The 11,565-nt window shown below is 43.6% G+C and overlaps 1 protein-coding gene across 1 annotated transcript; it reads left to right on the forward strand.

Annotated features, from left to right (window-relative positions):
- Positions 1-165: 165 nt before the first annotated feature.
- Positions 166-5,885, forward strand: lpxn (leupaxin). Its single transcript, XM_012820558.3, has 9 exons — positions 166-336; positions 2,049-2,164; positions 2,283-2,338; positions 2,566-2,659; positions 3,034-3,270; positions 3,455-3,628; positions 4,019-4,100; positions 4,807-4,955; positions 5,305-5,885. Exons 1-9 carry the CDS (start codon positions 324-326, stop codon positions 5,575-5,577), a joined length of 1,194 nt encoding a protein of 397 aa, XP_012676012.2. The 5' UTR covers positions 166-323; the 3' UTR covers positions 5,578-5,885.
- The last annotated feature ends 5,680 nt before the right edge of the window (positions 5,886-11,565 follow it).

The following is an 11,565-nucleotide window of genomic DNA, read 5'->3' on the forward strand; positions in this document are numbered from 1 at the left end:
TCTCTGATAACACCACAAACAAAAGTGATGTTATAATTTCACCTCATCATCAGTTTCTTAAGGCAATATCTCCATGGAATGGAGAATGCTCCAACACAGAACTACTAAAAGAGGAAGCCTGGCATGACAGCAGATGTGTGGAGTAATGCAAAGAAATTCTGCTGAAGTGAGAAAGGAAGCGACTGCTGCAATGAGATGAGAATGGTTTAGTCATGTGGCCTCTGTTGGCAAATCAAATCATATCATCATAGCTGCAAGTAGTACACACTCACGTAGTGTACGGATACACAATCAACATAGTAACCCTCAAATACCCTCTCAACATGGATGAGTTAGGTGAGTGTGCTATGTCTTCTCCCACTGTTCTAGATTGTTCAAGTTTGACATGGATTGGAAACATTCCTGAGACATTTAAGTGTAAATTGAGCTTTGAATGATGATCAACGCTGTGCCTGATGGGATGCTTGTGTGCTGTGAGCGTGAAATGTGAGGGGCGGTGAGGTGACTTCTGTTTCCAGAGAATTTGGAGATTGGAGATTGGATACCTGTTTTTCTGGGGGATTTTTTTCAGAACACATGGTGATTTCTGATTTCCACACAGAGATTTCTACCTTTTACTAAACTAATTTGTGCAAAACACTAGACACCTCTATTTAATTTTGTTCTACCGTATTTACCAACACTGAGCATGTTATTAAAATCACCATTTTGTTTAATGAAGTACCATCAGAAGAACAATATGAAGTTCATTGGTTTGATGCCCAGATAGTGTTCATACTGATAACATTTTTTTATAGAGGTGGTGCTCACAAATTGAACTAAAAGGGCACTCAGAGGGCACAGACCTCAGTCAAGGCCGACATGCCCTGTCTCGCACCGTTAAAGAAATTGAAATGGGTCCAATCCAAAGATGAATGGGTTCTTCCTTGGCCCAGGCTACACGCCTCTGTTTATTTCCATGAAAATCAGCCCTGTAGTATGTGTGTAATACTGCTGACGGGCAGACAGTTTGAGAAAGAAACCGTAATGAAAACATAACCTCCTTGGCAGAGCCGACTACTTTCATGTTATTCATTATATTACATCTGTGGCTTCATTTCTACATGCAAAACCATGGGTGTTTTCTACTTTTTAACTTAATATCTACTTAGTTACTTAATAACTAAGTCATTTCTCAGGGAGGGTGTGAGGGTGTGTCACCAACTTTTGGTGGCCTAAATTATAACTCATCTGTTGTCAGCTCTCAGGGCTGTGGAAGGCGTGTGGCTGTGAATTTCTGTTTAAGCTCGTTTGTCACCCATTTTTACTCCTTCGCTTCCGTTGGTGTTGATGTTAACTCACTTCCTCAGGAAACAAAGCCACTTACGAAACGCACCGCTGTTTTCACCTTGCAGAACACATAGACGATGGTGACAAATGTGTGCTCTGTCTATAGCTATATTTAGGTTGATGGAAATGTACATATAAATATATACAAACGTGTCTAGCTTTGAAGGTGTACATATGTACAAAACTGACAAGAACAACTGCCATAAAATTAACCCTACAGCAGGTACCATCACACCAGTGTGAGATAGATATTCGGTTTGTATATACTGTAAAAATGTGCACCTTATGGACGGATTATGAAACCATGGGCCTGCGGGCCTGGACGCATATGGGCCCTGTAGGCCCAGGCCCAGGGGCCCATGAGCTCAGGGGGGCCCTAAACCAGAGCCTCTGCGTGAAGTCGCCGTTATGTATCTTTTATTTGTGGTTGAAAGAGGTGTATTTTGCTGTTGGCTTTAATTGAGTGTACCTGCGCTGTGTTAGAAAATGTGTATGTGAACTGTAAATCCTGTTGAGGTTCAGGTGAATTTAGTTATTGTGCCTTTTACATGTCCAGGCCCAGGGGCCCATGGTTTCATAATCAGTCCATGATCCCTGCCTGTACTTTAAGTTGCTTACGTATGTGTATGTGTATGTGTCTGGTAAATACAGGAATTGAATCAAATTCTTTTTTCACAGTGTACAGTGCCCAAATGCATGTGTCTGTACATATTTTTCAGATTTAATCCTTGCAGAATTGGCTCAAACCCCCAACAGAAGTGCAATCGCCCCTGGAATAGCTGTCAAGACAACAGTGGTGACTGAGAACAGAGAAACCAGAAACAGTGGATATGGGGTAGGGCTTTAAGTGTACATGTTTTTAATCTAGTCTTTTTTACAGTTACATAAAGTAACTATATAAACATCACACTGCAGCCACGGATCTTTACAGCGATACTATCTGTTTCTAACAGATTCCAAAATCAGATCTCACGAGAACAGGGCATCCGTCTGCCAGCAGTGTTTACAGGTAGGCCCTATATCAAACCCCATTTATTTCATATCATTGTCCTCCAATCTTTCCATTCTCCAATAATGTCTTGAGCTCAGGCAGACAAACTGTGTTTCACTGCTATTGCACACAAGGTTCTGTACAAATTTGATGCAAGTTGTTACTCAGGTGTCTGTTAAATGTACGTGGAGTAATGCATTAGTGTTAGAATGGGATGGTTTATTCCTGTTCCCTTTCTTCATTAGTAAACCACTGGCTCAAGGGGATCCAATGAGTCCTACTACGGCCAACCGGGAGCTGGATTCCATCATGAATGAACTGCTGGGTTTTGACCTGGAGGTAAGATCTGGAGCCCCCTTCCACTTCATATCAACCCTGGCTGTTACACTCTGTCTGGTAGTTCCTCAACTCTGTCAGCAGGGGGCAGTATATACCTCCTCAATGGTTCTTTTATACAATGCATGATGGATGTATGCATGTATGCAGTTTATGGACATCAGTCGATAACAGGAGCAGAATCCTGAAATTAAGTGTTAGAAATAAAATGTCCAAGTTTCAGATGAGAATTTAACATAGAGCAACCAAATATAAAACAAACGCAAAACCCAAACTCGATTATTTGCTCAAAAATCATGATGTGTGGACTGCATGAAAGATAGCTTACCAATTTTAGCCTATTTTATATAAGGTTGACTACGATTATTTCCCAATAGGTTCCAGAAACAGGCTGTGATCCAACCCCACCGCCTCTTGCCCGAAAAGAGAGACAGAGCATGAAAGACAAGAAAGGCAGGACCGAGGACGAAGTGCCAGAGGACACGGAAAAGCCGAAGAAGACAGATATGATCGACGATCTTCTGGGAGGCCTCAGCTCTGACATGGAGAAGATGGGTGTTAACACCGTCGCCAAGGGCCACTGTGCTGCCTGCAGCAAGTGTATTGCTGGAAAGGTAAAGACTGTGACGGGTATCTCTAGATTAATGTACAGATAGAGTGAAGACGCTGATAACAAACCTGGGAATATCTTTTTTCAGGAGTGTTTCAAACATTGTATTCCCTGACAGTTTCCACAAGTTTTGATCTCAACTGCCTTTGAGATGCCCCTTTTCCCCCTCTCCTTTGGTGCACATGCAGGTGATCACAGCCCTGGGGCAGGTGTGGCACCCTGAGCACTTTGTGTGCTTTGAGTGTAAGCAGGAGCTGAGCACCTCCGGCTTCTTTGAGAGAGACGGCAAACCCTACTGTGAGAAAGACTACCAGGAGCTCTACTCGCCCAAGTGTGCATACTGCAAAGGCCCCATCCTGCATGTAAAGTGGCATCCTGTTACTACTACATACTGTTCAAGAATATGCTATTACTACTGCATAAACATATTTTTACAAACCAAGAAAGTACATTTTAAATGGGCAATGAAGAGATATTCACTGAAATAATTTATCTAGCGGAGTATCTAGTATCTATGATAGAACAGCTTGACAATATGCTGTAACATATAAATGTATAAAAGCTATAGGTTTCAAGTTCTTTCATTAAAGTGGCCACTGTGTATTTTCTGTACAACTATTTCAGTATTCATTCAACCCCTATCTCCCTGGCACCCAAACATTGCCACTTTAAATTAAGTGTAGATTAACTGTCTTATATTCCAGTCAGATCAGCCAGCAACTGCGGTATTTGCTTTTCTATATTAAATCCAGAACATCCTGACGGCTATGGATCGAACTTGGCACCCAGAACACTTCTTCTGTACCCACTGTGGAGAGCTGTTTGGACCAAACGGTAAAGTACTCTCAGTACAGAACAGCCATATTTAACACATATTTTGTACTTGCTCAAAAGGACATTGTGGGTCTTAGGGTTCCAATGGTTGCCTGAAACTGTGGAAAGTGTGTTGAAAATATTGATTTCCATCCCTATTGATCTAATGACTTTAAATTAATGAATTATATAAATAAAAGTAACTTGACTTGACTCCAGGCGTAATGACCCTGAGAACTGTAATAGAATGTATTAATTCATTACTGACGTCACAGCAGTTACTGTACTAATTTGTTTTATGGTAACAAAGTCCTCTTTTTAAAAAATTCACACAGTTAGACATGATGTCCTGAGCTGTTTTGTGAACTTACCTCGCAAGTTCTGGGGACCCCATCTTATGAGATTCAACCTTTGATGATGGATAACTTAGATATTTCTGATAACAAAATTGTACACCATATAAATATTTCTGTTTCTTAGAATTACCAACTAAATCCAATCAGGTAGACATTGCCTTATTTGAAAGCAACAAATTCAAGCTTATCTTTTTTGGACCTGTCAGTCATTTAAAAAATAACATGCTAGCTACCTTAATATTTTGTGCCTGACGATTCTGAGAAGAATCAGAACTTCTGCTGAAGGTGTTATACAATGTGAGTCACTTGTTAAGCTGTGGTTGCATCAGTAACCAGACAGTTGCTCAAGTGTGACTCTCTGCTCTTCACAGGGTTCATGGAGAAGGAGGGGAAGCCGTACTGCAGCAAAGACTTTTATCAGCTCTTTGCACCTAAGTGCACTGGATGCAACCTCCCTGTGAAGGAGAACTACCTGACCGCCGCCAATGGTGTGTGGCACCCGGACTGTTTTGTCTGTGCCGTAAGTAGCTTGGTCCAAATCACTGCAGAATTAGTCAAATGGTTGTATGTGGTCATGTAGTCATCAGTGTTAAAAAGTCATTCAAAAGGCTGGCAGTTTCATATTGTATTTCAGGCATTTACATTGACCATTAATCGTCATCATCAAATCAATGAAACTGTTTTTTTGTTTGCACTATTGCCGATTTCATTCACAGCAAAAGTTGTTTCAGTACAACATAAGTATGTTTCAGAGGCCATTCAGTTTAGCTAAAGGCAGTTCATTCTTCTGTTACTGTTTTGCCTTGGTGTCCTCCTATGGAGTTACGTTCTCAATCCACATGTTCATCCACCCCTCCATACTTCTCCAGGATTGCTTGCAGCCTTTCCGTGAAGGGGGTTTCATTGAGATGGACGGGCGCCCCTTGTGCTCCCAGGACTACCACAAGCGACAGGGGACGCTGTGCGGCAGCTGTGGAGCCCCCATCACCGGCCGCTGCATCGCTGCCATGGGCACCAAGTTCCACCCCGAGCACTTTGTCTGCGCCTTCTGCCTACGGCAGCTCAGCCAGGGCGTGTTCCAGGAGCAGGATGGGAAGCCATACTGCAAGGGTTGCCATGCGAAGCTATTCCTGGCGAAATGACACTGTGTTAATTTTAGAACAGGAGGAAGTTTGTTTCATCCTTCGTGTATTTTTAATAGTACTGATATCAAAAGGAGAGAATTTGAATACTGCAATACTCTTTTAAGTTCTTTAAATGAGTCATACTGAATTCTAATATGCTTTTTTAATACTAGCCACTCTAAAACAAAATACATTAATACACCAGATAAACTGCTTGTTCCGTAAGGTATACATAAATATACGCAATGCTAAAACCACCAGGGGATACTGTTAGGTTTGCATGGCAGTCTAGTAATCATTAAATGTAATAAAGATTTCTTACACTACTTTCCTTAATTTCCCTTTAATGTTTTTAATTATTTAAGCATTATTAACTTTGAAAAGCGCTATATAAATGTGATGCATGTATTATTATTATTATTATTATTATTGTTATTATTGGTATTATTGACTATGGTCACTTCAGCCCATTGTGCTTTGGTAGACCAATGGGGAGGAGGAAAGGAAAGCCCAGCCAGGGCTCATGGCTGTCCCCCTCAGCTCCCACTGCTGCTGGGGCTACCACTACTTCTATTTCACTACTTGTTATTATTTCTGCTACCACAGTCACTACTACATTTTACAAGCGAGAGAGAGAGGTGGAAAAAAAAGAAAATAATAGCATTGATTTCATGACAACTAGATTGCCTTCAGATGTCCTGTGCCTGCTCAGTTTGTTCACTTGGCATAGAGAGTCCCGGCACTCCAACTGCAGTTTATCATGAGCCTGCTGTATGGTCCTGACAGCTTTCTCCGGCGCTCGGTGACATGTAATCCACCAGGCCAAGCGGGGTCTTGAGTGCTGGACTAACCACCCCATCAAGATGACAGCAGGAATTATGGGCAATTTGCCTCTGCACTTTCAATTATCTAGTCCGGCGGACACATTTCAGGCTGCCGGAGATGAGGCCAAACGCGAAAATGGCAATCAGGAAAGGCCTGCAGGTGTTTTGATTAAACACATTTAATGATGCCGAGACACTTAAGTGTGAGCTATTGTTTCCTCTCCATGCTGGACTAAACTGAAATACTTCCCAAAAGATTGTCGGAACATGTAATTTTTTTCTGATACCATGAACTGAGGCCAAACACCTGTGAGCATTTCTGCCTGCTGGTTCCTTGGCTGCAGTGTGTGTGTGTGTGGGGGGGGGGGGGGGCAGTAAACCTGTAAAAGTATGGCAAACGTTGACGAATATTTTTCGGCTCTGCGAAAGAGCTTACAATTGCAAATGAGCTATTAGCCAGTCGCTAATCAAATGGGCATTCTTAAGCCATTTCACAGCGTACAGAAATCTGTATTTCATTTTAACCATGAGCACATCTGCCAGGTATAGACTTTTTTTTTAAGTTAGGATCACGGCATATTAAAAAAACCTTGACTCAAGCTGCGATACAAAAGATTTTGGACTCACTTTTATAAACAGGTTCAATGGTGTCTCCCAACATCATAATTTACATTTACATTTACATTTAGTCATTTAGCAGACGCTTTTATCCAAAGCGACTTACAAGGATGTATACACATTTTACATTTTACTCATGATAATTGCACTACCTTGTAAATACTTTCCACAACTCATTTGCCATTGGAGATTGTTTTAACTCCAAATGCTGTTTCAGAACAGCTATCACAAGTTTCAGACACATAAACTAGTCTTTTGGTCATTTACAAGAGTTCTTATGGTGGTAAGTTAATTTCAGCCTTCCTTCTTGAAGCATTTCTGAGGACAGTTTGATTCTCCTGATTCCTGTTAGGGGCGTTATGCGCTGCATGGAGAAAGTCACAGCAGGGAGGAGAGAAGGCAGCGCCTGAGCGGACAAAGGGGGTGCGAAAGGATGAATCATGTTGTCACCACCGCATTAGAAGACATTTCGGCTTGCGTTCTCTGGATTAGAAAACAAGCCGTTGTCACAACACTGCACTGCGCGTCTGGCCCGGAACCTTCGCCTCAGTCTTTGCCTCTACAAACCCACTTCTCACATAACTCGAAAGCCTCCTTCTAATGGAAGGTTTCCTGCACAGGATTGGCTCTGCGTTTGTATGACAACAACCCAGCCTGGAAATGGAGCCGAACAGCACAGACATTTTAAGTTCTGACACTAATCCTGTCAAAATGTATACCGTCAGGCCGGATGGCCGTTGAGGGATACTGCAGTCTGCTACACTAATTGAGACCCAGCCAGAGAATAACAAACAGGAGAATCCCAAGGCATGCTGTAAACTGGAGAGAGGGATAGGTGAAGCGGGAGAGAGAGAGAGAGGGAGAGAGAGAGAGAGAGAGAGAGAGAGAGAGAGAGAGAGACAACCATTCCGATGCATGGGTAGAAGTATAAAATGTGAGTTCAGAGGAATTACAAAAGGGCCCCTGGAATAAAAGGCCATCTGTGGGGTTTTGTGGGGGGGGGGGGGGGGGGGGGTGCAGTAGAACCCAGGTGGCATTTACAGCTGAGTAAGGGGGTAAGAGAAGACTGTGTGTATGCACTGGTGCATGGCTATCAGAGCGGTAGGTTTCTGGAGGGGGGGGGCGAAGCGGGGGGCTGCTGAGCTGAGAGGTGCCCCAGTGTGACACTAAACTGCCCGTGGCCCCCCTTTGACAGATATAGTCCCACTGAGGGTGACAGACCCTGCAAGAGTGACCTTCACTGGCAGGGCGAAAGCACATGACCCCTCAGAACCACAGCAAGGGCCAGTAACTGTCCGACGGGGCGGAGGCGCCCACTGCCAAGTTTATCAGCTCAACTGCCCACACACACACACACACACACACACACACACACACACACACACACACACACACACACACACACTTATACACTCATGACCTGACCTGTGGGGGTTCGGTTTCCAAAGAAGTGTACATGGTTAAAATGAAACATAGCCTATAAAAACTGAGTGGAAACAAGACGCAAGGTGAGGCGGAGAGGTCATGAAAGACATAAGATATGTCCACGGACAAAGGAGCCAGTTGTGCTATGTGTGCAAAAGAGTGTTTCACTGATGTGTGAGAAAATATGTTTTAACTTCTATTAAACCTAGGCTGGTAAGCTGGATGATGGAACAAAAACGTTCTTTACTCAGCTGACTACAGACACAAAATGCTGCTGACAATTATTGGCTGCACTGCCGTGTAAATGCTATTAAAGTGAAAATAGAAACCGCTTGTCAAACAAAGTCATGATTAATTTGCGAGTATAAAAGAACTATTTGTGGCCAACCACAACATGGGCTATGATATGGCATTTCCACCACACACATACCAGTGCCCATGCTTTCCCTGGTTAGCGTCGCTGCGTTTGCTAAATTACCATAGCTCTGACACAAGTTCGACTGTTCCTGTAACCTAACTCCAGCAGGTAATACCATGTAATGTGTTTTTGTAACTGACCTCACAGAGGAACCATCCGGTTTCAACGTATACACTTCTGACAAAACCAGGGCACAGTAGAAACGATTTAACTGAAGTGTGTGCATGGGTGTGTGTGTGTGTGTGTGTGTGTGTGTGTGTGTGTGTGTGTGTGTGTGTTTTTTTTTTTTTTTTTTTCCCTCAAAACTTCAAAGCTCCCGTTTCAATTGCAGAACTATCTCAAAATGGAGTTTGACTGAAGCCAGTGAGCATATTAAAGGATATAGATTTTTAAGGCTGGTCAGTCTCAAGATGAATGCCACACTTATGCGCAGCAGCACATCAATACACTCAGAGTTACTGTTTCCAGGCCAGAATAGATGTGCTCTTTAAGTGGCGGGGAAACGTGACAGCTTCAACAACCCCCTAATTACATCCCTGTGACAGTGAGCAGCGAAATTAATTAGAGTTGCACATTCATGGCCGAGCGCCGGCCGGCCCACCCTCACCTGTGTTTGTCTTGGCCTGGCGGTGGCAGGCCGCAGGTATCACACCTGATTAATGACTGGCTCCTCTGTACTGGAGAACTTCTTGTTGTCCTTGGCCAAGGACCTGCCTGCCAGCACCATATACGCACACACTTACAGACATAGACACACACACACGCAGGCACACACGCACACACACACACACACACACACAAACATACAGTATATATGTATACAGACACACACACACACACACACACACACACACATACAGTATATATATATACAGACACACACACACACACACACACACACACACACACACACACACACACACACACACACACACACACACACACACACACACATACAGTATATATATACAGACACACACACACACACACACATACAGTATATATATATATACAGACACACACACACACACACACACACACACACACACACACACACACACACACATATATATATACAGACAGACACATATACATGCACATACTCACTCAGAGAAACACACGCATTGGCATGGTCTCAACATGTGGACACATACTTATACATATATAATCTCATATTAACAACTTTGGCTTTTCATACTCTCCACTCAAAGTGTTTTCTTATTTGAGCGCAGGCCTCTGTATAGTCCAACAAAACTATATGGAACTACAAGGACCATGGGCCCTCTCCAGTGATTACAGGCAGCTCCTCTCAAACTGCGTTCCTGCAGTGTCAACACAAAAGAACGTCTGCTTACCGACTTTTGAAAAAGGAGCATTAATCCTGCTCATTAATCCTGATTAGCACACATGAATATATTGTTGGACCCCTTTGTTTTACAAGGAAGGAATGCAAACAAGCCACATTTTCCACCTTAAAAACATCATATTGACAATATATCATGTGTTTTATAAATACCAGGCTTCAGTGCTCTCAAATGAAAAGGACACTCATCCTATGTTGCGCAGTGTTATCCGGCAAAAAATAAATACATAGCAAATACACAAGCTCACACACCGCTGTGCGTGCGGAGAAGTCAATGTGCTTTCCATTGTCTCTTCTGTTTCTCCATCTCCCTTCCCTGAGCCAACCACGCCTGGTTATAAGCCTCATCCTGCATGTGTTCTTTATCAGATGTTTAGATATCGGATTCTAGTCAGGGCTTAACACATGATTTGGCTGGACATGGTTCCCTTTTCCTTTCCTCCAGGCCACACGAATGAATGCATCTGTCCATCTTGCTGTCAGCTGTGTCTCAAAGGGATTCCAGCCAAGAGCCGTGTCTGATGGAGTTAGACATGCATCAGGGAAACAGTGATTCGTGCGACAAGACACATGCAGCACCGTGAAAACAAAACATCCATCTAATTGCACCGACAGACTCATCTATTGTCCAGAGGATCAACCCCCTGTGCTTTCCCGGATGTCCACTGACCACAGATTACAAGAACAATTCTGAGCGTTCTTGCCGTGGGGCTCTCTCAAAGTGACTCATAGGTCTTTCACAGCCTCGTACACAAATAAGTGTCCACTGCATATCTAACGTACGACTTTAACTTTACACACTCGTATATATCACACAGCCCCCGTAGTCCCCACGGACACCAGCCAAATAACGCAGGCACACTGTGCATCAAAGTTAGAGGCCAGATTTATGGCTGCTTGTGTTGGGGAATGTGAGGGGATGTAGTTACAGTAGGAATATGTGAAGGTCTTTGCACGAGTGTATATATGTGTGTTTATGTCCATATGTGTGTGAGTATGTGGAAGTGCATGTGTGTGTGTGTCTGTGCTGGTTGTCTGGTTGGCTGTGTGAGTATATGCTGGTTGAATGTGTGTGTGTATATATTTGTGTGTGTTACCATGCCCATACGTGTGTATGGATTTGGAGCTACAGCCCTGGTGGGCCGTGGCGCTGAAGGAGAGCAGAGCAGAGTGGAGAGGAGAGGAGAGGAGGGGAGAGGAGAGGAGAGGAGAGGAGAAGAGGGGAGAGGAGATGAGAGGAGAGGAGAAGAGGGGAGAGGAGAGGAGAGGAGCGGAGAGGAGCAGAGTGGAGTGGAGAGGAGAGGAGAGGAGAGGAGAGGAGCGGAGAGGAGCAGAGGCCGCGCAGTGAGCTCAGGCCC

This window comes from Clupea harengus, chromosome 10 (genome assembly GCF_900700415.2).
Source record: "Clupea harengus chromosome 10, Ch_v2.0.2, whole genome shotgun sequence".
In the NCBI taxonomy this organism is placed as follows: domain Eukaryota; kingdom Metazoa; phylum Chordata; class Actinopteri; order Clupeiformes; family Clupeidae; genus Clupea; species Clupea harengus.